At 41.3% G+C, this 27,196-nt stretch overlaps 1 protein-coding gene across 1 annotated transcript; it reads right to left on the bottom strand.

Annotated features, from left to right (window-relative positions):
* Window positions 1-8,893: 8,893 nt before the first annotated feature.
* Window positions 8,894-26,494, bottom strand: LONRF2 (LON peptidase N-terminal domain and ring finger 2). The gene is made up of 12 exons (XM_010001438.1): window positions 26,458-26,494; window positions 24,406-24,524; window positions 21,165-21,287; window positions 19,989-20,150; window positions 19,287-19,512; window positions 17,158-17,254; window positions 16,731-16,845; window positions 15,919-16,040; window positions 14,953-15,111; window positions 11,985-12,147; window positions 9,885-10,034; window positions 8,894-9,522 (listed from the first exon to the last, which is right to left on the bottom strand). Exons 1-12 carry the CDS (start codon window positions 26,492-26,494, stop codon window positions 9,364-9,366), a joined length of 1,632 nt encoding a protein of 543 aa, XP_009999740.1. The 3' UTR covers window positions 8,894-9,363.
* Between the last annotated feature and the right edge of the window lie 702 nt (window positions 26,495-27,196).

The following is a 27,196-nucleotide window of genomic DNA, read 5'->3' as shown; positions in this document are numbered from 1 at the left end:
TTCACTAACCTATCCTCACCCACCTGAGCCCTAAATGGACCAAGGCCCTACTGTTTACTTTAACCTTCCAATACAAGGGCAAAGGAGCACAAAGGGAAGCTAGTAAGATCCTAGTCCAAAATTAAGAGTAGTCTTTTACACAACTCCAGCCAGCCTATGGACATCATTGCCAAACAAGACTGTGGATGCTTAAATTTCCCATGTGTTCACAAAGGTGTCGTAAAAATATGGAAGTGAGATCTACTGAGGGCTACAAAACACAGAGACATCACCCCTGGCTCAGGAAGTCTCTTCAGTTCTGGAGGCTGAGAGATGAAGTATTAGTATAGCCCTGTTCTCTCTTGGGTTTTTTACTACTGCCAGAAAAGGCACTGGGCCAGACAGGCTTTTATTCCAGTCCAGACTGGGAGCTTTATGCTCCCCTTTCGTGCAGTGTGATGAGGGTTTTTTGGTCATCATCAGCCCTGTATGCATGATTCTGGTCTCGTATCCTGTCCTCATTCAATGGAAAATGTGAAAGATAAAACTCTTTGAACACTTCCCTGTGATTTCATCCAAAATTTATCACCACTTCTCCAATCCTCCACTCATTCCCCTTACCACACACTTAATGGACCAAGACCTTATGCTTCACTTAGGGAGATCGTCAGAGCACTGAAAAGCCTTGTTGAATGTGCTTGTCTAGGAGATGCTTCCTAGGACTCCCTATGCCAGTCTTCAGCATCATATTGGGAGCCAAGCCAGAGCCAGACTCTTCCCTCACAGTGCCACTCCTGGCCATGCTCACCCTCTCCTGCACCCAGAGTCCCTCACTGTAAAACTTCTCATCAGCTAAAAAACCCCACCAAGGCTACATCTATAAAAGCAAATTAAGAAGAGCTGAGGAAAGCTTCTGGCTCCTGGCAGATAATGCTACCACCATTGTCACATCCCTCCACCCCCCATCATTCCCTCAAACTTGCAGCCACAGCTCCAGAGCCAGCACAAAGCCCAGACTATTCCCAATAGGCAGTTTGAGTGAAACTGAATATTTTGGGTGGGAAAGAGGGTTTAACAGTTGAACGCACACAGCTGCTGTGTGCCAAGCAGTGCTTGTGCCAGAGAACAGCCTCACACGCAGTTTATTAATAGATGCACAGCCAAAAAATGTCCCTGCTCTCCCTGTGTTCCTTCTTCCACCTCAAATGAATGGAGGCAAAGTGGCGAAACGTCCTTAGCTAATCCTCCCCAAGTCCTGCATGTTCCTTCCCTTCTCAGAGTGTTTTTATTTGCAGTGGTTTCTGTCCAAGCGGGTGCATGTCAGACGTGAGCCATGAGATCCTGTTCCAGGACCGGCTCCAATCCCATACGTGCTTGCAAGCAAACCCGCTCCAGTGCGGAGACAGACGACTCAAGCAAGAGCTCAGAAATATTTAACTCCTCTGTGCCAAAAGATTTTCTAGCACTAAGTGCAGAAGGAACAGAGTGCTGAGCAAAAGGCAAACTCCATTCAGTAGCTGGGTCTCTAAAGGGGATTAGATATCTCTGCTAAAAAAAATTTTAAAGTAAAAGGTACACCCAGGCTGGAAGAACATCAGCTCTTACTGATGTCTTGGTATTCATCGTTCAAGAGGAATTCCCCATTATTACCCGTAAAGATAAAATCAAGAAGCCTCTGCACTGTAGAATTAGTAAGTACTGAAAATATTTGCAAATTGCAGCTAAGTAAACAAGAAAATTACTTGCTTGAAAGTACCATCTGGTAAGGAGGCACCTCTGCTTGAGCAGCCTGTGATTCAGAGATGCAGCTTCTGAATGCAATCCTGTAAATATCTACACAGCCAACAAAACATTCAAATGTGCGAAAAGTGGGAGGCACATTTTTTTTACAATTCCTTCACTTAGGAAAGTGTGATCGATTTTGGTTCTCTAGCTAAAGAAAACATACCAGAAATAACAGAAATTCTGAGACTCGGCAACACAAAAGCAAAAAGCACAAGAAATAAAAAGTTCTCTGTGCATAAGTCATTTGAGGAACTTGATACACTGTGGCACTGAGGTCACAATACTGCCATTTTAAAGAAGGAATGTATTGTTTTTTCTTATCAATGTCATGACTATACTGCATTACTTGCTAAAGGTTACAGCCTCCATCAAATTCTATGTACCACAAGTATGGAAGAGGAAAAGGAAGCTTTCCAGGACATAAAGAAGCCTCAATTTGAGAGAACTGGAAGAAACACCTTGGCAGATTTTTTTCGTGTTTCCCATTCAAGCATTACTTACATTTTTCAAGTGTCTGACACTAGTCCGTGTTGAGAAAGGACATTAGGCCACTTTGGCCTAAAGGAGAATTTACTAAAGGAGAATTTACTTTGCTGCTGGGCCTGAGTGTGCTTAATCTTGAGCTTTGTAGTTACACCTGGTGTGGGAACAGAGGGGGCAGAGAGGATAAAAACTTAAAAGTAACTTCATATCTTCCAGATAGTTTTTCTACACATACACTTAAACTTTGGGGCTGGTGTACCTTAAGCAAACCAGGCTGAATACTTCAGTAATTCCTGTAGAATTACCCTGGTCCCATCACAGAGCACAATGCTTGGGGTTTGGGTGCTCCCTCATGTATCCTTCTGTACCTCACTTCCAGCAGAGTGGGAAGAAAGCTGGAATGGAAATGCACAAGGCACAGAATTAATTCTGGCTTTGGCTAAGTAACTTCTACTTTATTTAAATAACTCTGAACATAAGTCTCCATGGTAAATAATGTCAGATAAAAGAAAACTAAGCCAGCAGGGAGCACTTAGGCATTTTCTGATACTGTGACTGCTTAGCCACAGCAGGCCCATCTGCTGGAAACCATGTCCTGTTAGCCAACAAGGACAGCCAACCAGCACTGTGAGGTGCCTCAGCCACCAGCAGAAATCATGAGGTATTTTCTCCAGGGAAGGTCTGAGCCTAGGGTCGGAGTTGGACAGTTTTCCTCTTATGATGAAAGACATTACATTGCATATTCCTCCCTTCTACTTTACAAGCATCTCCCTTTCCTTGTCAGATCTGCTTTGACAGGATGTGAGGGGTTCTGCTGCTCGAACCCACTCTCTAACTGCAGCTTCAGCAAAAGGAGCCATCAGCCACTGAAATTTCCCTGGGTGTTTGGTTTATTTCTTACCTTTTCTCCCTCGAGAAGGAAACCAGTAGATTGGCAAGGGAAGAACAAGGGCTCACAATGAGGAGGGGCTGGAAATGACAGGAAAGACCACAGCCAGGATCAGTGGTGGATCTCCCACAAGCTCTGTGAGCTGAACTGAGGGTAGGAGGATTTCATGGCATAGTGAACATGAATGGGTTGGTGGGTAGAAGGGGCTGTGTGGAGGTGTTTCCCTTTGGCTGTTGCTGTGGTTAAATGTGCTCTTGGGCACTTGCAGTATACCATCCTCAAGCCTGCACAGACACCAGGAGTATATCTTGAGAAATTTCAGCTCTGCCTCTGAAATACATTGGATAGAGGAAAGGGGACCAGAGCAGTTTCTCTAACTTGGTCTATGGTATGGTTAACTGGCCTGGCCCCCTACACCAGATTCTGGTCTAGCTTCTGTGTTCAAAATCCAGATCCTCCCAAGAGCAGGGCTCCAATGCGGCTGTTGCACAAAAAGAGCAGCAGATGTTTATGAGCATAAAATATAAGTGACATTTACAAGTGAAGACATTTCTTCCATGGATGCATGAAGCCCCAAAATCTAGCAGATGAGGCCAAAGCCCACATATGGTAGAAAAGAGCTATAAAAGTTGTCAGCAAGTGATACTCATCTCAATTTAGAAACAACTTGTTCCTATCATGTAACATAAACGAGATTAAAAACATGCCAGTCTTTCAGCTGCTAGTATAGTACACACATTCATTAGAGGAACTAAGGAAAGTGCTGGCATAAATTCACTGTTTTTTTTCCCCCCTATAGATACACAGTCTTGGATTTTTTGCTCCACATTACTCATTTTTCTTATTCTATGGCTCAATAGAAAACATCTTCCAGGAAGTGCTCAGCCTTCCAAATTCAAGTGCTGCTGGATAGAATTAAGCAGTGCTATTTCAGGTTCCTGATCTGAGGAAGCATAAAGCAATGCAGAGATCAGACCACCACCATTTCCATGCCCTAGGAACAGCATCACCCTTAAGGTTCAGGGAAAAGTGAGCCTTGATATGCTGCTTTTCTAGGACTCAGCATCTCCTAGCGGAGGATATGAAGGGTTAGAAAAAACTCTTGAGCTGCACAAGGATCCAGATTTTAAAAAGGAAAGCTAGATCTTTCCCCACCTCTTTCCTTTGGTGAAAGGAGTGATGTTTCAAGAACACTGTTGTCTAGCCTATCAAAACAGGTCAGGCAGCATTTACACACATACTTCAACACATACTTGCAACTTCTTTTAAAAGAGCAGCCGTACAACTGATGTTTGTTTGTTCATTCACTGAACACAGGCACAAAGGCCAAAGTCAATCCAACACCAATAAAAATAAATAAAAAAAAGGCTAATATTTACAAAAATGCCTTCAGAGTGGTTTTGCTTAGCTGGTCTTTCCTTTGGTGAAAGGAGTGATGTTTCAAGAACACTGTTGTCTAGCCTATCAAAACAGGTCAGGCAGCATTTACACACATACTTCAACACATACTTGCAACTTCTTTTAAAAGAGCAGCCGTACAACTGATGTTTGTTTGTTCATTCACTGAACACAGGCACAAAGGCCAAAGTCAATCCAACACCAATAAAAATAAATTAAAAAAAGGCTAATATTTACAAAAATGCCTTCAGAGTGGTTTTGCTTAGCTGGCAGAGAGATACAGCCAAGGGATAGGACACAATTTGGCTTGGCTTTGCCCTCTCACAACTGCATTTTCCTGCTGCTGCAGCTGCCTGGCTACTGTCCCACCACCACCCACTGGTGCCAGCTGTGCCCAGTGCCTCGGTGTGGAACACTGCCTCCTTCTCACAGACCCTGAAGGTATTTTATTTCACTGTGCTTAGTCAAGAAAGCATTTTATGTTCTTAACTGCATTTTTTCAGCTTATTCTGTGGGGCCAGTGGGGTCACACTTGGGGCTAAAAACCACTCAATTCAAGCAGCTATAAGAGGAAAAGCCCACTGCGTGATCCCTCCCATTTTTGTTGCATCCCACTTCAGGTGAGTTAAGGGTTTGTCTCCCCTGTCCCACCTCTGCTGAGGGCTCCTTACCTCATCCCCCAGCTTTGGAGACCTCCAGCTCCCCTTCAGATCAACCCCTTGCATTCACATCCAGCACTGCAGGCAGCCCCAAGTACTCAGCAAGACTCACCGTGCCACATTTCCTACAGCCTTGCTCACTTCTCTTGCACTGGGAGTAAAGCCTTGGCCATGAAACTCAGAAGCTCAACATCTAACCACTGCTTCTAGCATGCCATTTGCTTCTTAAAACCTCATTAGACCAATTCTCATCCCCTGGGCTCCTGTTGGGGAAATCAAACCCTCATCCCTCTCCTGAGAGCAGCACTTCAGCAGCTTCTTTCTCTTCAGTCAGTATGTACTGCAGCTCTACTCCAGCTCTTAGTCATCACGGAGCAATAAAGCTTTCTCACAGACTCACACTCTTATAAATTCAATCTGTTTTATTCCAAATATCACATAAATTAAATACATTTCCCATGAATATTGCAAATATACATGAAATGAACATTGCAATTTTTAAAAAACGTTTTGGCTTTGCTTATGCAACAAGAGGTGCCAAATGTGGTTAGAACATGAACTCCTGTATTTACTAGATACAAAAAGGTGCAGATTAATAATTTATATTTATACATATGTACACACTCCATTTCATAACTAGCTTTAAAACAGTAAAAAATGGTTTCAAGTTTATCTACATTAAACATACTCGTTTAAATCTGGTCAGAAGCCCCAGATAAGAGTTGATACAATCATTTCACAACTGCAAAATTAAGGCGCTACCAAAATACCAGTTCCACTAGTGTAAAATGTATTAGGAATAGAGAGTGTACAGCTTTCTATTTAACAATTTAAAAGTGGACTGGAGAACAAGGAAAAAGGAGCAGTAAGAAACATGACAAGATCTACAGGTTAGAAGTAGAAAGAGATCTTGATGACTATCAAATGAACATATTAAAATACAGTAGATAAAAGGCCTCAGTGGCAAACAATTAGTATGCTTCTGAAAGACAAAAAAAGGTTAAAATATATATATATATCATTTTGCAGCTTGAAGCTTAACAGGTGAACAACAGGTGTAGAGGTAGAGGGATTTTTTTTTTTTTTTGGCCTCTTTACGATGTATAAAGAAGGGCCACATTCACCACAGTGAAAAGACTCATCATATATCCCAGCATCCTTGCTTGGACAGCAAGAAAGAAAAGTGTAATGAGCTAGAAAGGCAACAAATCCTGTCTATCTCTTCCAGGAGCACAGCTCCAATGCTTCCACATGTACCTTGGCGACAAGTTACACCTAAACACAGATCAGCTGTAATGTGGACATTTCCTTTAGAGAGAAATGAGATAGCTAGATTTTCCCATGAGGTACTACTGGATGCTGTAGAGATTATATGGCAGAGATAAATTTGGTAACAATGAAATTGGTACTTTCCCTTGGAGTGCAAGTACCACAGGGCAGTGGTGATCTATCTCTTTCTTTATTTATTTATTAAAGCTTTGCTATTTGATCAGCATTTAATGTTTTGGAAGAAATGTCAACTTTGGGCTGCTAATATGATTATTTGCATCCATACACAGACAATTCCTTTGTTGTTATCATTTATCCAAAACATCAGTCACTGAAATATTCAAACTGCTTTAAGCCTCGACTAAAAAAAAATCCCTCTACAGTTCAGCTTTCTCTTCGATAACTATAATCCCATTAATTATGTAGGTCTTCATGAACACAGTAATGTCATTTTCCATGTAAAATGTGTGTTTACACATTACAGAACAGCAGTAAACAACCTCTCTTGTTCCATGGGGTTTCCTCTCAGAAGTACCTCAAAAGTAGATACCTTGAAAAATCACTTTTGCAAAGAAGAATATTCACATTAGTTACTGAGGCAAAGCCAAGAAGACACTAACTAGCACCTTTTTATATTTTTTCTTCCTTAAACGCACTCCTAAATATAAAACTAAGCACATGTAAGATCAGGGACCAGTAATATACAAATGCCATCAGCATCCCCTTGCAGCTAAACTACTAACACTCAAAACTAGGCCAGACGCACAAAGGAGCAAGATGAGTGAGTCTGTAAGACACACAGAGCATAAGAAAGGGATGGGAAGAACAGGAAGCTGAACAGAAAGGATTGCAAGATCATACACAGTCCATCTTCTGGTCTGAGAATTAGTTGGCGAAACCACCCATCAGTAGCTCAGCTGACAGTGGGCTGAAGACCTACTGACTTCTGACATTTCCTCCCCCATATACAGAGCAATTCCTTTACCCTTCAGTGACTTACTCTTCAACATCTTCAAATCCTGGAGGAAATGCATTTAACTTGAATTTTGAGTATTTTGGTGATGGTAGCAGAACTTGCAGAAGGCTACTGTAGAGGTTATGACATCATTGGTTGTAAGTTATGCACTTCACAATTCAGAGAATATACTTACAAAGTATTTAAATAGAAAAGGCGTGTTCAAGGTAGAGGCAGTTACAGTACATTCAGGGTATGTTACAGAACCATTTGTGGTAGCCATTTGCTGAAAGGAAAAAAAACCTCTGTATTTTTGTTTCCCAGACCACACAGGTTATATCTACAATACCCAAAGAGAGAAAGTAATATATCTCAACCACTGCATTTTGATGCAGTCTTCTTCCAGAATTCATGTGCAAATTGGAAAAAAAAGAAGCTTAAATACATCTTCATTGACAAATAAGGACAAAAGAACTAAAAAAGAAACCAGGCACTTTGACCACTTAGGTAAAAAGCCATTTCTTCTTACCAGACTTCTGCACATGAACAAGTCTTCCCATTGGTCTTGCTATGCTTGCAGCACATGGAGATTCAAGTCAACTTTTTTTTCCTGTTGGTTGTATCAGTTATACTTACAGGAAACTATGCCAATTGAATTGGTAACACTGTTGGTTATTTCATTGGCAGTTGAGCAAATGTTGATCATTTGACTGACAAGCAATCAATTGAATAGCTATCAAAGTTAGATATTAACAAAACAATACATACAAAAACAATCAAAGTGACAAATGAAGGTTAACACCTGACTTAAGATTGCATTGAGACTTGCTTTTATAGGTTCGATTCATGCCTCCTTTCACGGTGTTACTGTGGACTGATTTCCATCACATACAGTAACTGGTACTAAACTACAATACTTTCGGTTTGAAACATGTTCAGTAGAGGTCACTCCAACATGACAGCTGGTTGGCATGACGCTGCAGGCAAGAGGGAGCTGGAAACCACCCCGCATTTCATCCTTGCCAGTGCCACGTGCAGAACAGGCATTCAGAGCAAATTGCAGCATGCCCTCCCTCATACTTGGGAGTGAAATAATTATTTCACAGCAAAGTTCACCATACTTATAGGAGACGGTTTGATTTGGATTTAGTGATAAGACCAGCTAGGATTACTTTGATTTTTCTTTTCAAACAAACCAAAGTACACCTTTCTAAATATTTTGTACATACTCAATCCACTATGACACATAGATCACAACACAAGGGATTACCTAAGGCTACTTGATAGTTTACTTCTTCAGTAGCTATTATTCTTTCAGATAAACATCCTCAGATACCTTGACCACAAACGGGCTCATGTTATTTTTCCTCACAGACTACGATTTCATGAAAAGAGAAAGATGTAGGCATATTGCAGACTGCCTACTGGTTCACTAACAGAGTGTACTGCTGGTTATAGCCTTCATGTGTACTTCTGCCAGGCAGCATGACTCCTCTTCTGTTCCCTACCTTCAAGAAAGTCTAGGAAACACCTCTTCAATCCACTGTCCAGTTTCCTCTTCCTACCAAGTGGAAATCCAGATCACATGCAGACCAATGGTGCTACTCTAGTACTTAACTCTCTTGCAGGCTAGAAACATCAATTCTATTGTAGTACTTTGAAGCAATTATCCATGTCTATCAGCTGTGCTCTGAACTGTAGCACAGCTTTGTAGAGGCTCAGATTTCACCAGGACAACAGGAGAGAGTGCAATGTTTGGTAAATACCCAGGATAACAAACTGATGCAATCAATGGATGCTGGACACAGTCAGAAAGGGCTGTTCCTTTTTGAAGGAATCTTTAAAAAAATAATAAAAATTAAAAAATCAACCCATCCCCCTTTGCCCTCCCCCAAAACAACCTATGGTGAGATGTTTTTGGTGCCCACTCAAAACTGAAGTCCATGTTATCTGGGTCTTTTGCGAGTCACAAATATCAATACACGTCTGATGGCGATAAGACGATCTTTAAGGGAGGTCATAGCCAATATAGCCAGCTGAGCTCTGTTCTCCAGAGGCAACACTGCCAAGAGCCACCAGTACCAGGCAGGACCACTGGGATTGCTCTGCAAAAGGATGGAAAGATAATAATAATTTATTCACCAGCACTGCCCCATGAAGAACACCATTTTCCTTACCACCTTCTATTTGCTAAGAAAGTCACCACAAAACAGCTTAAGCAGCAACTAAACACTTAATTTCAGGTGCCCTCCTTGTCTATATGCACCATTAAGACTCATCTTTTCAGATATCAACTTACATTGATATACTGTTTTCCACTGATTGTTTTCCATGCTTCACACTAATAGACCAAAATTGGATAAATAAGAGCTTAGAATGCACAAAACCACAGCAAAAACCTGTCAGAAAAGTCTTATGCAAAAATTAAATATAGAATAAGGATGCATAAGGAGGAAGGTTTTATTACCTGTGGCTCTGGCTCTTTTCCTGGCATGGACCCAAAATGATTAAGAATTTGCATTTTCATATTGTCTTTAAGAGATGTAAACCAGGCAACGGCTTGATCATAAACTGAGTCATGAAGGCGGACAAGTTCTTCATATTCCGGTCCTTCAACCTGATCATTAAAAGAAGGGAGATGGAACAGAAGAGGTTTGATACCATGGAGTCCATATGCTTCCCCAGAAGCAAGTGAAGCAAAATAATGCAGTGACTACAGTTCTTCAACTGTCTTTATCTAAGCAACCTGTACCCAAGTCTCAGATTTCAAACCTGTGATGCTGGAGTCTTTTTACCCTACCCTAGGTGTTCTGAAGTGACATTTCTTGGAGCAATTACTGCTTTTTTAATATCCATTCCTAAATGCTGGCACAACAGAAGAATCTGCTTTCTAATGCCAGGCCATCATATTAGTAATCTCAAACCTACAACTTCAACTCCCTGTCACAAAAGGGCCTCTGAATATTCATGTATCATCTGGCAAAACAAAAGAAACGCTACTGCCACCAAGCACAGAGACAGGGCTCATATAGCACTTAGGGATCTGCAGGATTTTGTAGAAGTGTTATTCAAGGCCATGGTAGGACAACCAAGGAGGAGGGCAGACACCTGAGGAGGCAGGAAGCAGGGTAAGTGGATGCTTTCCCAATACCAGGCATAAAAAAAGACCCCTGCTGAGGCTGAGTGCCTTAGTTGCACAGGCCTATTAACCAGTAAGGAAAAGAAAAAAAAGCGCAAGCAAAAACCAGTACAAATTGGGATGTAGTTTGAGTTTTTGGTTTGGGGTTGTTTGGTTTTTTTATCTTCACTGTAATATATGCACGTCAATGGTGTGATTCACCTGTGCTAGTCAGACACACATCTGAGTTAGCTGCCCCGCATGCCCTTCACAGTCAAGGAGAAACGGCTCTAGAGGACAACTGATCTTAAAGCAGCTATCTTAGAGCAGATAAGATATGCAGCTTTAGACCAAGATTTCTCACCATCAGATATAACATGAACATAAGGTGCTGAACACAGACATCAGCCTCAAGTGAGACAGGGTAAATCTCACTCTATTTAAGAAGAGGTGGGTTCTCTGGCATCATCTACAAACAATGGCTGGACACCTGTGTTCCACCACCCTTCACTGCAGATTTAGATACAGCAGAACCCTCACTTGGAACAGACTACCCACTCCAAACTTATGCAGGGGGAAGCATCTCTATGCAATTGGCCTTTCCTGCCCTGGAGAACAACTGCATCATCCTGCACAGGTTAGAAAAGCCTACTAAGACTTCACAGAGCTGCACTTCAACTATGAGAGTGTGAAGAACTATGAGAATATGACCAAACTGGACTTCATCAATTGGCATGAGATTACTACTAAACTCAAGTGTTAAAGAGGGATCAGGAGTTTATAGACATATGGTGAAGATCATCCAGGAAGTCATAATTAAGGATGGCCAAAAATCCACCCTTTGGCCAATACCCATCACAAGCACCTCACTCGATGCAGGTTTTACAAGAGGATTAATTTTTTAAAACTGCTCCCCTCCTTTTGTTTCTCTGCTTGTACAGGCACAGTAACTACATGCCACTAAGATGTCATTGAAAGAGTGGACTCCCACACTGGTTTGAGGATCTATTCTGTAAACCACGGCTGGGAGGTCATATGAAGTCTGCCAAGACTAGAATAGGTATTCTGCATTCAGTGAAAGAAAAGATTGGTCAGCTCTCTAGTAACAGGGACACGAGTTCTTAAAAGGGTTTAAAGTCCATACCAGTTTTAAAACATTACCCTGACCTCATCTACACATTATGACAGACCTCAGCACCTGAGTTTCAGAAGCTACTTTGAGATCCATGAAGGGAGTACAACACTTCAAGCAGAGATAATTAAAGGGCAAAAAGGAAGAAAGAGAAGGAAGAGAGAAAGTTTGTTCCAGGGTTTTCAAAAATAGAGCTTAGTATTTATAATGATACTGGTTTAAAAGTAATGCACAGCTAGCTTGAAATGCAACAAGGAAAGGCTATTTAAGTGAATCCAGCAATAAATGGGTATGAATAACTTTGCACCATAGATCACCTTTTTATCTTCAAGATACTCGATGTTTGCTGTGTTATATCCATCTCGCTGGCCATGGCTTAAGACCCTAAAACGACGGACACCAACTGTATCAACAACTGAGCGCCCATCAGGAAAAAACTTTACGTCCCTGATCTCTAATATACAGCCATGATCTGCAAATCTGAAATGACAGAAGGGCATAAAAGTGGAAGTCATCAATAAGTGTTTATACACATCAGGACAAATACTGGGCCTAATTCACCACTTTATTTGAAAGAGGATCCTGCTTTGGCGATAATACATTTCTGCTTATTCGCATAAGTCACCCAACCCCCACCCTTTCTGCCTTCCCTCAGAGGTCCAGGGCAGCAGCATTTTCAGAGTGTAAATACTGAGGGGCTGGAGGGGGGGGAAGGGGAAAAGTAGGGAAGGGACGGGAAACTAAATGGAGTATGTTTCATGCTGGTGGCAAATTCACCTCGTTTGCAAAGAAAACAAGATGGATAAAGATACCATAAGGAAGTCCAGAAACTCTGAAACAAACGCAGGGCTGGGAAAGCTATCCCCCTGCTCTGAGGTATAAGCAGAGGATTACATGTTTAGAAATAAAAAGCTTATATATAGCAAGATTTTTCTTGCATTTTTATCTTTTAATTAAAAAACAAACAAAAACACACTCCAAAAGACACTATTTGCAAAATAACATTTGTATCTGCTATATTGAAAGTAGGCACAGGTTTTAATATGTCCTCAAAACAGGCATGCAACAAATTTTTACTTTAAATTAGGCTTACTTAGACTACATTTGTGCAGTAGTGAGTTCAGTAAAGAGGCTGACTGCACAATGACTCTCCACCACAATACATTGATTTACTAGCACTTGCAGATCTGTACCTCAGCCTACAGCTAAGCAGAAGGCACTGTATCTAGTCTCATCTCAAGATATCAAATCCCTGTGGGGTCTGATAAATGTTTCATCAGGTAAATGCTTGTTTTACCAGGGCTTGGCCACTTCTTAACATTGGAGTGATGAAGAAATAGCAACACTGAGGGGAAATGACTCCTGTTTCAATTCTACCAGAGATTATGGGCTTGGGAGGGGAAAAAAAGCTGACTGCTGTGAAAAAGTCATCTCCCAGCTATTGTGCAAAACAAACTGAGGAACAGCAAGAGGAGTACACCTGCATACAACTAAGCCCTGATGCTCTTATAATTTGTATTGCAAGTTTATTTTAACAATATTAGACTAAACACTGCTTAAATAGCTATCTAACAATTTTTTTATTTAAGGATTTTAGGGACAATCATGCCAAGTTTAGAAATTAATGTGACGACTTTTGCAATTTTTGAGAAGTTACTTTTGCATAGAAAGTTACTTTAATCAAGTCTTTAATCAAAGAGAGACAAGAAAGCACCTGGAAATGAGTATAAACTATCCTTACACTTTGGAAGTTTACAAACTTTCTCCCAGCTATAATTTAAAATGGTTAAGTAAAACAGAGGAAGATAATGAACTGAACATGTCCTGTCACTATGTTTTTCAAAGGAGGTATGCACCCCAGTCTTCCATATCCATGTACATGAGGGAAAACAAGTTTCCCTACTTTTTCTGTTCCCAGTTGTTTGAAGAAACAAAAGAACTTCTTTATTTGGGTAAGAAGCTACAACAGCCTGCCAGGTGTCTACAGATGAAGGCCTCCTGAGCTACACTGCTTAACTTAAGCAAAAGTTACCACACTTAAAACGTTTAATTACTTCAGTAATTCTAAAAAACAGGACATAAAAACCTATCCATATCGGTTGCATTTTAAAATACCCTTTATGATACTATGTAATAAATCAATTATTTTGATTTGGGGATTTTAACCCCTTAGCCCTCTGTGTTAGACCTCACTTCAAATACATTTGGTTCTTCCACAAGCCATTACAGACATAAGGGGAGTTATCATTGATGTCCTAGGGTCATTTTTCCTCACTCATACAGGAGGCCAGAGCCCACTGGAAGCTGTAGCATCTCCTTTATTCTTAGTGCCACCTTACTACCCAGTCTGGGAGAAAAAAAGATCCTGAACTGGACAGGGAAAGGCTGCCAAGTGCTAGGATAACTGCCCTCCTCTCAGCTCCAGTAATGATAACTTATAGAAATGCTGCTTATTCAGGATGGTTATCTAATGTGATATTAAGAACCCCCATGTTCGTTGTCCATTTGACAGTCTGCATCACACCAATGTATCTTCTGAACTCAGCAACTATCTATTACATCTCTCAAGGTAGACCACTCTTAAGGCCACCTCATTTTATTTTTTTCCATGAGCATCTTCTTATCATCTTCACCCAAAAATCTATTACCTATAAAGGATTTAAAGACCTGAACGTTTTCATCTAATGATTAGTACTTACTCACTGCATAGGAAGCTCAAAACATGCCACAAAAATCAATTAAAGGTAACATCATATAGAATGGTAATGTAACCGACTTACTGCAGATAGTTCAGACTTTGCAACACAGCAGTAAAGACAAACATCAAAATTTAATGTTCAGCAGCAGAACAGGCTTTTCAGTTAAAGCTATAATTTGCGTCATTCAAATGATACCACCTATGCAGTCTAGAATGTATTTCTCTTTTTTTAGTCTTATTTTTTTTAAACTGAGCAGACAAGAGGAACAACCTCATCCAGATAGTCAGCTTTTGCTAGAACAAACAGGCTAGAAAGCTTTCCAACCACAGATAATTAGGTGCTATTTTTAGAGCCTGTAGTAGCAGGATGAGTTGTATTCTTGCTATCCACCCAACCAGGGAGCAATAAGAATTACACCTCTGTGTCAAAAGGAATGTTTAATATACAAAACTAAAAAGCCAGACACTTCAGTATTGGTTCATATAGGACTGGAAAGAACCACAGTGGTTTGGAAAAACAAGTACACTGTACTCCATTAGCATCACAACAGCTTCTGCAACAAGACATTCTCAGCTCATCTCCTTACCCTTTTAATTCATCAGCTAAGCACATGCCAAACTGCTTGGTACCAGTTTCCATGCACCTTCTTATCATCAGACGATAACGAGGTTCAAAGACATGGAGTGGGCAAGGGATGGTAGGGAAGGCCATGGTACATACGAAGATGGGAACATCTTTATTCAAACTGCAATATAATTGTTTAAAAAAAAAAGTTCAGCTTTATTTCTGGGTACTGCTATGTTCAGCATAAAACCTCAATATGACAGTAAGCTCAGTGGTTTCTTTATACTCATTCTTTGTAAACATGTATCTGGTCAACGTTTGTCATTTTTACAAGACAAACATATCTCAGGACTCTCACTATTAGTACATTAAAAAACAAATCCTCTAATCAACTTTCGTAGAGGGAAAAGTCAGTCAATAATAGCCAATCCCCCAAATGTTACATGTAGCAATACTTAAATACAATTAGCAAGATTTTTGTGACAACTTGACAGTAATATAGTATCCAAGAACTAACCACATTCAAAGCAAGGCAGTAGAAAACTCAGTAAAGCCTCTTAATTTTGAAGAAACCAAACAAACCTCACACTATTTTTTTAGGCTTAATTTTATGTTTTTTCTTTTTAGTTGAGTTGTAGAGCAAGATCCACAAGTCACTGACTACACTGAATCCTTGAACTTTTCCCGACCCACTTGTAATTGAAATTCTACTCTGAGAAAACCCCAATTATAACTTCAAAAGCAATTACATTGTTTCAGAGAAGAAAGCAATTATCTTTATTTTAAGAATACTGTTGTGCCTCGCTACCACACAAGCATGTTGTTTCTCATTTATCTGAACAAACATGTTGAAAATACAAAGCATCTTGCAGGTTAAATTACAAATTCATTCATTCTGTAGATTTTCATAAGTAAATTAAGCTTCTTCAGTACTTTAGATTTAAAATATATTTTTATAACAGCTGTCAGTAGTAAGATGAGAACCTACTTTGACAATTCCTTCATTTCTTCCTCATAAACTTTCTTCCTTTCAGATAATTCCTCTGGCAAGTAACGGACTATCAGTTCTTCTGTAAGGACAGTCTTCTTGTAAGTTCTGCTTGCCAGGAACTGCAAAAGGAAGAGACAAATCCTAAGTCTGATAATGAGAAGTCAAGTAATATCTCTTTCTTCTCCCAGCCCATCCCCTTCCCTAAGACCAAAGAGCACATTAATTTGAGACTGCACTGATCTCTCCTCCTTTCCAGCCTTCAGAAATCAAAACTTCCACTCTATGATATAAGGTTCACTCCAGTACCCATTTAACCATAAGCCCATTCCCTTTTTTTCGCAGATGTTTTACTACCACCAACAAAAGGCAGCTCCTCCTAGCTCTTGCAGAAGATGTATGAACTATTTTCTCTAGAGCTGCCAGGTTATTGCTCCCCAAAAAACAGTCCATGTATGAGACATGTTACGTCTGCTTGAGCAGAAGTACCAACAGAGGAGTGACCATTCCTCATTCACTACAGGTAGAGATACAGGCAAAAGAGGTGTGAAGAACAGGGCTATAGCTGGGACTCCCCAGGCACAAGCCTGATGTGACAATGAAAGCCTTTATTCCTTTAAGCAAAAGACTCGCTTGTTTTCCAAGAAATGACAAAGTATGTTCTGGAGCAAATGAGGTCTGTGCATAGCCTGATGCTAAGGGTACTATTATTGTTTTTCAGGTCTGCCAGAAGCACAGAAAACCCCACATATGTGCTTTCAGAAGAACACGGCTTTGTATTTTTTTGTTAATTAGGGCAAGGACACACTTACTTCTGACAGCTTCTCTTTGCAGAGTGGGCAATGCGGATTATGGTCAAGGCAACGCTCAAGGCATTTGAGGCAAAAGGTGTGTCCACAGGGAGTGGTAACAGGTTCATAGAACAACCTGAACATGAAAACATGGAACAAAGAAGCTAAGCTTCCAACATAAATAACGCAGATTCCAAACTGTGGAAAGGAGCAACTAGATCCAGCCACTTCTTTCTTTTCTGCTTTTGCATAAATCACAGGTGACAGTTTTATCTATTAAAAAGGTTTTCATTTTTAGTAGTGGCAAACAATGAACAAAACTATGCAGAAAGGAACAGAGTAATTGTTCAGACATTTTCTGGAAGTTTTCCCTTATGACACCATGAAAACTGTTTTTCAGAACCTAGAAAGGCTTTATGATCTTAAAACCAGGCCAATGCTGTCATACCTCATGCAGAGGGAACACTCAAAGTCCGATGCATCCACCAGAGTTGTTGGTACCTCTCCTGAAGTGAGGACTGTGTTTTCAGGTATAACATCTGCATCTAAGAATAGTCAAGATGGTGATTACAGTAAATATTTAAGTAATACTGCAGTTTCAGATGCTGTTTAGGTTGTTTTTCCATAAAGATCCTAATTTCTCTCCTTCCTTTTTTGAAGTTTTGCTCCAAATAAACATGTTTTCCTTTCAAGTTTTAGACTTTCTGGCAGAAAAATCTTTTAGAGAGCAGAGGATTATATCTACGGCCGGAGAACACACTTTAGAGTTGAATACCCATGCTTTGTTTTTCCAAAAATGGTTAGTTTTGTGTTGTTGTTTTTTTTAAAAGTCTATTTTTTTAAAATACTCTGCTATTGCTTTTCCCACCACCATCACCACTCCACTCCCACATCAGCCAGGCCAGATGTTTTAAAGTACATTAAGTCCAGAAATTAATTTGTTTACACACAGTCAAACTATTTCATCAGTGTTTATTATAGATGTCTCAGCAGGGGTAATTTTTTCTTACAAGTATTAAAAAAATCTTATTCTCTTCTGGACTAGTCTGCTGTGGAAATCCCATGTTTCAGACAGCTTAAAGTTTAAGAACTACTGGGGTTGCATTAGCTCATGCTGATTTCACTAGCTCAGCACTCTGCAAGCAGGGAGACAAAACAGCTAATTTAAAATTCTGCTTAGTTTTTGGGAACTGGTGCATATCCCTGTAGTTATCATGCTTAAAGGGTATAGGCTTCAAACTTCACAGCAGCAGCATTTAAACACAAGAGCTATCAGTTCAAGCTTGTTATGACATTTACACAAGCAGATTTTGCGACTTCTTCTACAATCTGCATCTCTTGCTCATGAGAGTTGCAAGAGAGCCATAAATGCTGCCTCCACATCCTTTCTATTTACCTAATTAATTCTTGACTGTCAAAAACAAAGTTTCAGCTTCTTCTACTAAAACACTAGAATGTTTTGTTAAAGGACAACTTATGCTCAGCATCTGGTTTATCTTGAACACAGATGGGATACGGGAGAGGGCACTGGTGGTGTGTGGCCTACTAAGAGTGTTATCTTTAATCTGCATCTCTCACATGTTAGCATTTAGTAATAGCAAGAGCCTAACTGCATTCATTTGGCAAATAGTAACATGGCATTGGGATCTAGCACAGACCAGAAATTAAGGGTTACAGGTAAAACACCCTCTCTGGCCTCCGCTGTGAAGATACAGGCAGGTCAGATTTCACAATCTATTTACTGAGTCTACAGTCTCAGACAAGCACACAGTTTTTCCCTGCACAGCGGGAAAATCATGATCAGAAACTGGCCATATACTGATCATCTGCAGAGGTGGCAGAAAGACAACAGCACTTGAAGACTTATTATTTCAAGGCCAAAGTCAGACTTGTCAAGGAGGTCTCAGGTTTGTTGTTTTGTTTTTTTCCTTTATGGGAAAAAATGCATACTAATAAAGCACCATCATAAAAGGCCCTTTTAACTAATTATTTTTCTATTCAGTGCAATATATTGCTTTCAGGGCTTTTATCCCAGGGTACTAAAACCACTTTTGAGTCTTTGTTATAAGCTTGAGAAGCATACCAATTATACGCACAGCTATCAAGAGACAGAAAACCAGGGTGGCTTATTACCCTTCAAAAGGCTTCTTTGTTTGCTTGGAAAATTTCATGTAAAGTTGCATGTGACTGTTTCTGATGCCAGTTAAAGATTAGTTAGTTTCTAGGCTTACGGTATCATTCCTTCATATAGAAAGACAATGAAGTCCAGCTAGAGCTCTGAAATCCAGAAAATGGAAATGGCACCAGCAACACAAGACTACACTGTTTGTGGATTACACATTGGAAATGGCCCATTTGAGAAAGAAAAATACAGTGTTCATTGAATGAACTGAAACCACTCTGAAATAAGGTAAACAATCTGTTAGAGCAGAAACAGACACATCAGACAACAAAATATTATTTGAATCCCTGTAGGGAAGGTTTCATGGACACCAATAAAAAGGGAGGAGGAAAAAAGTATTTAAATATTTTTAAGTATTTGCAAAAGAAATCTCCTTTCTAAGCCACAACACAAACCTTTTTTAGGAATCTTATTGGGGACATCCAAGCTTTGTAAATCCCTCATATCACTGGACAGCTTTCTTTTTAAGCCAGCCCCAGGTAAATTGGAGAGAATAGCTCCCAAAGACTTCTTGTTATCTTCAAAATAGAGATCCAGAACATGATGGGAAACGGAAGAATCAGTGCTTCTAAATACATCAGATTCTTGGGACGGGGTTTTTGTTAACCTGAACACAGTATCCTAAAAAAGTTAAGAACAGTTACATACAGCATGAGACAATTTTGCTTTGTTTGTTGTTTTTTTGTTTTCCTGTTAGGTGTATACAACAGTAATACACCAATGAGCTTAGCACAAGAGAAAGGTCCATATCAAAGAAGGCCACTCTCCAGTTACATGAAATAAGGCTACTTCTCTCCCTACAGCTCCCATGTCTAGAAGTTATGTTCTTGTCATACTATAATCCTGAATGGAAAAAAACACCCACAAATACAATCAACCCCCACATGAAGGCATCACATTGTTTTCTGAAGAAAAAACTTCATTCTCTTATTTTTCTGAGGAAGTACATCCCAACAAGAGATGCAAAAGCAACGGAGAAAACAGGCTTACCATGAAAGCATATGCCTACATGAGTGCAGACAAAGACAATGTCACACAGATCAGACAGATCCTAGTGTTACTTTTGGCATTTTTATGTTGAATGCTTTTTACTTTACCTTTGAGGACCCAGCAACAGAGCTATCTTCTGCAGTTGACTGTGTGTTTATGCTACTCAGAAATGCAGGTTTCAATCTTGTATGGGATGTTCGACTAGAGAAAGGTGCTGTTAGACTATCATGCACATTTTCAAAGGCTGGGAAAAACATCTCGCACATTATCTAGTCAATTAGAGGAGGGAAAAAAAAGGAAAAATAATAGTAATTATGAAACAGATATTTATGTTTGTACAAATGCAGACAGACAAACTTCACAGCTTCTGGGTGCCAAGAAACTTGCCAACAACTAGGACATCCTGCATTCCCCAGTGCCCATAGCAAACCTGAACAGCAATCCCCATCACAAGCACAACCACATCCTGAGCTGCTCTTCGGGTGTCTGCCTCCCTCCCCAAAGGCCTCTGCTCCCTGGGAACGCCCAGAGCTGTTGCATCCTTCTCCTGCCCCACCTCTCACCACTCTGACCCTCAGACCACTGTCTCCAGAAGTCTTCAGAAGACAGTCTTCTATCCAATCCAGTTAACAGAGATGTGTTTCATCTCCCTTCATGCTCTGCATCCACCTCCTCTACTCTCAAGCAGATTTCACCCCTAGCTAAAAGCAGTGTAGATCCTTTTCCCCCTCCAAACACTCCCAGCCAAGAGCCTTGCTGAATCTCCACTTCTGCCTTCGTGGACCATCAGGAAGAATCTGGCAATGGTTGGTTAGCAGTAAGTGTCTCCATTATGGGAAGTTACACAAACCGATAAGGAGACTGCAGGATTTAGCAGGACAGGGCAGCATGCAGCTCCCCTTCTCAACCCTTTGCTACTTAAAAGTGGTTTTCCAATGGGCACTAAAATTAGGGGGCTTGAGCCTATGAAAACCAAGTGTACTCAAATCCAGCTGACATACTGTAATCTACAAACAGCAGCAGCCAGACCTACAGATAGGCAGTGGGATCCACTGCACTTGTAAATATACAATTGTACATTGTGTATTTACAATCCCTTTGGTTGAGGCATCAACCAAACTCAAGAGGCATCTTGCACAGCCTATCATTAATAAGGTTTACTGGAGAATCTACCAAATCAAATTAGCTTTTGGTTGTTTACTGTCACCTATAACAGTAATTTTACTTGGTTGCAGGAGTAAGAGCAGTGTGATGGCCAAGAAGTGACCAGCAAATAAATCTACCTTTTGGGCTTCTTTCTTCATTGAGCTCCATTCAGGATTTAAGGCAACACAATAGAGAAACTCCTTCAATGCTTCCTCAGTCCTTTCCAATCCAGAAAGAGCTTTTGCTTTCACATAATGGCCCTGTTCACATAAAGAAAATGTACAAATCTAGAGATAATTTCTGAAGTGGCAGCAAGACACCAGCAAACAAACTTGGAAGTTCATGCCATTTGGCAGGCAAAGAGTAAGATGCTTTTGGATAACAACTTTTTTAATCCATATGACTGAAGGAAACTCAGTCCCTTTTGCTGAAGGAACATCCCCCAGAAACCCACTGTTGCATTACACATGACCAAAGCCAATGCTCCTTTCCTCAGGGAAGCCTGACGCAGAACTGAGTATTTGCCTCCCCAGGGCCTGAGATTACTACGTATCTCATGGGACTTGATAGCTCAGAAAACAGTTTCACGTACCAGGACAACCCTAACCATCATGAAGTTATATGGGAAAGGAAGTGTTATGGGGCAGGCTTGAGGTAGCAGATCAGGGAGCAAAAGATGATAGCTTCAGGACACTCTCACTTCTGCTGAGTGTCTTGCCAGGATAGAGATTATTTCTCACCTATTTTACCAGGCTAGAGAAGACCAGCAAAATTATGAATTTAGGACAACTTACCAATGCTTAACCTGAAACCATTTAGCCCATCCTACCTCTCCCACATCCACAGCCAACAGATATGGAAGTCAGCTTGCAGACAAGTCCTGCTTTACTTGTGTAGCAAGTGATGAATGCCTCACCTGTGAATTTATCTGAATTTGCAGTTCAAAGCTGGCTATGGAAATCACTTCCTTAATGATGAAAAGAAAATAAGTGTGCATTTAAACATCGGTCTCGCTCATCTAACAGAAGTGTGTTCTGCATGTCCACCTCTGATCCATGTATCTCTAGGCTGCACTGAAAGTACATTTTCACTAGTCCATGAGACTAGTTAGATGAGGAGATACACTTTTCTATTTTTCATAGAAATGCCAGAAGATCCATTATCACATAATCTTCCTGAGCAGGTACTTCCCTCACTCTCTGAACACAGCCCTTCAAGCTGAAGCATGTTATGACCTTTCTACTGCCAGGAAGGAGGCTTATACCAAATGCCAGTGAAGGGCCCTTTAGGAAAGGTTAATTCATGTATGTCATTTGGTGACCTGAGCAAGAAGTGTCAGTAGACACCAATCTCTAAAGATGACATACGTTTGTGTTTCCCCGAATGCAGTAGGAAGAGAGGTGCTGTGAGGCCTGACCCTGACCTTCTTATCTTGATACTTGTACAGCCTCTGTAAAACATTTTTAGAGAGGTCCTGACATCACTGTCAGGATGACTGCACTACACTGGGGAGGATACAAGGCTGTTTGGCCTTGTCCTTTGAGGCCATCAGAACAACCTCTTTATCCAAGCTGCAAGGGAGGACTGAACTGGCCTGTCTACAGGCAAAATAACTAAAGACCTAACACCAGAAAATAGGCCCAGGGACTAGAAGCACCTACACTTTAAAGACTAATGTTACCACATTCCCTTTCCTATTTTCAAATGACCTTGACAAGCACTGGATGAAGGGTAAGGTCCATGTAAGACCTTGTGCAACAGGCAGGATCCAGGCAGAAGGACATCTGTTTCTATTAACCCCATGAAAGTAAAACTGAAAACTTTTCCCTGCCTCAGAAAGTCCAAGGACTTGCTTTTCACAGCAACTGAAAAAACAAGTTGTCTACTAGTCAAACGGCTGGAAGGTAAGTGCTTGCCACCTAGGAGCTAATCCCCAAATGTGTTTAATTTTATGGTCTATTTTTAATTTCCTTTTAACACAGCTTATGTTTGAACTAATCACTGCCACAGGATGAGATGCCACAAGATACAAAACAAAGCAGATGCCCAGAATTCCTGGAGAACATGGATTCTGGATCAGCACAGCTTATGTGGAAGTTCTCACACACGTGGCAAAGCACATGTGAAATGCCTCTGTGACACTGCTGGTTATGCCACAGTAACAATTTCATTTTCCATCAGCATTCTTCTGAGAGGTGATTAATGAAATCTTTACCCGCTTACAACTGATACACACCACATTTCCATGGATTCAAGGCAAACGGAGAAAACCTTTCAAGAAAATATTTGAATGTAATTCATCTTTCTCCCTCTGCTAAGAAACCCAGCCAATGCCACCCAAGATGGATTCTTGACTTGGTAAGAAACTGTTCTAGATAGAAAGGCAAACTGGAGGCAGGGGGAAGATTATGAACTGCCTTCAAATAAGAGAGGTTTTAATTGGTGGTAAGACAGATAGCCTTCAGAGACAAGTATCTAACTTGTCAGAAACCAGATATTGGAGACAGCATCTCTGTGCTCAGCCCATGCCTGCCCTTGCTGGAAACAGAGAGTTAGCTGCAGCCTCCCATGCTGAAGCAGGCAGCCAAGGGGTTCATACAACATCTCCGTAGTCTTTGAAGGGAAGCTAAGGTCTGTCTAAAATCCTTCCACAATTTCTCATTCTATTCCCTCTCCAGGGCTTTATCTGGTCAAACTCGTGCTGCAGTTTTGCTACTGATGGGCAAAAGACTTACTGGACGGGTAATCCCAGGTGGGACAAGCCACCAAACAACCAGTCTGCCTTCAGGCAACTAGTGGTAACTATGGGCACCATGTGTTGCTTCCATTTCTTTCTCATAATGTCATTTCTGATGCTTGCTTCAGACTATTCACGTGCAGTGTTCCTTGAAACACCTCCTGTTATTACAAAAAAATAAATCCCAATCCCCTCTATGAATCACCATGACACAGGTAGGAATAAGAGATATGAACTCTTAGTTCTAAAGGGGAAGGAAATACTGAAATACAGTCTGGGATACTCCTCAGAAAGACATTCTGGCCAGCAGGTCAGCCAAGCCACCTGCCTGAGACACACCTTCTGGACACACAACGATGCCGATTCTGAAGCCAAGCTACAGCACTCACCCTAACATACTGACAGGTACCAACAAAACCACATCACCCCCTGCCCACCACTGAACTCCCACTGGCTGGAGTTACGCTAAGGACCTTCCAAGACTTGTCCTAGGAAGAAACTAGCCTTCAGTAGACACTCCCAGCCCTGCTAATGCCACTGTGTTATTCCAACAATGCCTTCAGCAGCACCATCCCCACTAGGGAGAAGTCTCCCAAACAAGCAGCTTTCATTTTGCCCTTCACAACACGCAAACACCGTACCGCAGGCCAGTGGGGTTTGTTTCGGCAGAGGACATCTGCGTCGTGGAGAGCTTGCTGGTAGTTTTTCATTGACGTACAGAGCTCTGCTCGTTGCGCTATGAGTGAACACTTGCAAGAGGCTGGAAAACAAAAAAAGGTTACAAAGAGCTACATTAAAATAAGCACTAATACACGTTAGATACAGTAACCTAATTTCCAGCACAGTAACCTAAAAAGCACTACTGCGCAACAGTTACATTTAGATTCCTCTGTAATGGTACTAAGGCAATTTTCTTCCTTCCTGAAATATATTCCTCTCAGCCTGGAAGTAAGCTCCGCATCTTATCTAGCAGGACAGGCTTTATAATGACATATAGGATGTCCCCAGCTCTTACTGTCATCTTGTTTATAGGACACTCAAGAAAATAAAAATCCCCTCACCCCAGCGTGTCTTTGCTTGAAAGAAAACAGCATATGCAGAAAATACCAATGGAGGACTTCAGCTAAAACACTTCCCACAAATGACTCATGAAGAAAACTGAATGCAGTCTTCACATTTCATATCTACTTGTCACCAGTGTGTCTTGGCCTCCTTAGGGCAGGCAAACACCACACAATCACACACATTGCCTTACTACCCACACATTCATGAACTGGTCAGCTTGTGACAATTACGAACAACTCAATCATTATTATTCTGTCCTCTCCTAAGGTTTCCATAATGCATTTTAAGTTGGAGATACTCCTCCAGCAAAACATTTCACAGAACACAGAAAATCTTTGGGTGATCAACATTCAGCCAGTCCATCAGAACCTCTAGGTCTTTTCTGCAATGCTGCTGCTAGCCCAGCTCATCCTGTTGCACAGGGTTATTCTGTTCCCAGCTGACATTTGCTGAAGTAGGCAAGGTTGGCCATCCCATGCCTTGGGTTATTGGTCTGAATGGCAGCCCTGCCCTACAACTGCTTTTTCCTCCCCCGGTGTGGTGTCACAGACAACTTGCAGTCATGCTGTAATGTGCAGTGTGCTGTGCCAGCTCACAGACATTTTTAATAAGGAGTTGAACTGTGTCAGCCCCATTACCAACACCCGAGTAACACCACCAGTACCCATGCACCCAGCAGCTCTCTAGCCATTAACCATCACCCCATGCTCCTGATGGTCCTGCCAGTTCTCCACCCATCCCACCTCCACCTCCCCAGCTTGGCCAGAAGGATGCTGTGGTAGGGTCTCTCCAGCCTGCTTTGGCTTTACTGTCTGCATCTCACTTCAATATGAGCATCCTAAACACATCCTCAGTAAGAGCACATTGCCCACATGAAGCCTAGGCACACACACAAGTGTGTGAAGAAGCACACAACTGCTGCAGGTGTTACCACTCATTAAGTCATACACCTACCATGAGGGATGACCCTGATCAAGTCTCCCTTCCGCCTCCTCCTCCCCTCCCTGGAGTTGATGCTAGTGCTCGTGCAGCAAACCAGGTTTGCGTGGTTGCACAGAGAACCAGAGCAAGGAATCAACTGATTGAAAACAAATTCAATAAAAACAAATAAACAAAAAGGTTTAAAAGGATCAGTTTCCCCTCAGCTGGTTCACTGTACAGTCACGCAATTGCAAGTACCAGGGCAAGGAACGAGAAAGAGAGAAGCAGCAATGACTGCTGCCGTTTTTGGCTGTAGTGTGGACTGATGCCAGATGTGCTAATTTCTGTATGACATACCAGGGATGACGCTGCCCCACCAGTCCCAGACACCGAAGGCTAAAAGACTACACCTAAAAATAAGGAGCTCTGCAAACACTAGTTCACACTGTGGAATTTTTTTAATTATGTTGGTATTTATTGCTTAGTTTGGGGTTTTTTCAAGTAGCACACATGCAGACTGATATAGAGAACCACATCTTCAGCTGATAACTCTTAAAAGGACTGCAAGTTAAATGAAACTTAAAACAATATAAGGTCTTTGGAAGCAAGCATTTTTCTTCCTTTTGGTAGATGCTCAAATATAAAATAATTTAATTTTGCTACAATTTAAGCAGTCTGTCTTCTGTTTGTATTAAATATGAACGCACACTCCATATTGCCATCATCGTGTTTGATGTAGGACATTTGTGCAGAGTATACCAGGGGCAGCAGATGTAGTCAGCAGAGGTTGGTGCCTCAGCAGGCAGGCAGAGTGTTGGGTGGGGTATTTTTTGGCACGATGGGGGAAAGGAAGCAGGGCAAGACCAGGGGGCAGGGGAGACAGCTTCCTGCTACTGTCCACTAGTGCCCATTTCAGCCATGCTGTTGCTTCCTCGCACTTCTCAGTATGCAAGTCACCATGGTTTGTGCATTCAGCAGGCTCAGAGAGAGGGCAGCTTCACTGGCTCTTTTTTGGGATCACGGCTCCACTGCAGAAATTTAAAGTAAAAAAAGCTACACCACAGAGCACAACAGTATGGCAAAGTCCTCCTGTAGCAGAGTCCAAAGGTGCTCACACATTAAGGGAAAATAACAAGCTACTGAAAAAAAAAAAAACACAACAAAACAAAACAACAACCCAAAGGCAAACCACCTACATGTACTCAGGGCTTGTAGCTCCTGTCCACCAGAAAGCATAAGGTGTGGTTCATCTTCACGAGTAACTGGCGATGAATGTTTAAGTTAACTGTGAGAAAAGAGGGAATAAAGAAACCCAGCTTTGCTAAGGAGAGCAGTGTTTAAGAGACTACAGTATAACAAGTTTTCTATGGGGAGATGAAGCGGCTAGACAAGATGCTGCCGCTGGAGGGGGGCCCAGCTGCCTCACTTAAGCTCACCCCACTTGGA

This window comes from Chaetura pelagica, unplaced genomic scaffold (genome assembly GCF_000747805.2).
Source record: "Chaetura pelagica isolate M959 unplaced genomic scaffold, ChaPel_1.0 scaffold377, whole genome shotgun sequence".
NCBI lineage: Eukaryota > Metazoa > Chordata > Aves > Apodiformes > Apodidae > Chaetura > Chaetura pelagica.
Note: the sequence above shows the minus strand (reverse complement) of the source record. Positions and strands in the feature narration are given on the sequence as shown.

Bases quoted from the DNA above. Each gene is read 5' to 3' on its own strand.
- LONRF2 (XM_010001438.1), bottom strand. From the start codon at position 26,494: ATGTCCTACATCAAACACGATGATGGCAATATGGAGT. The intron at 24,525-26,457 runs GTGCGTTCATAT...TTTGTTTTCCAG, and splicing joins CGATGATGGCAATATGGAGT to CCTCTTGCAAGTGTTCACTC. The intron at 16,846-17,157 runs GTATGACAGCAT...TTTCATGTTCAG, and splicing joins GAGTGTTCCCTCTGCATGAG to GTTGTTCTATGAACCTGTTA.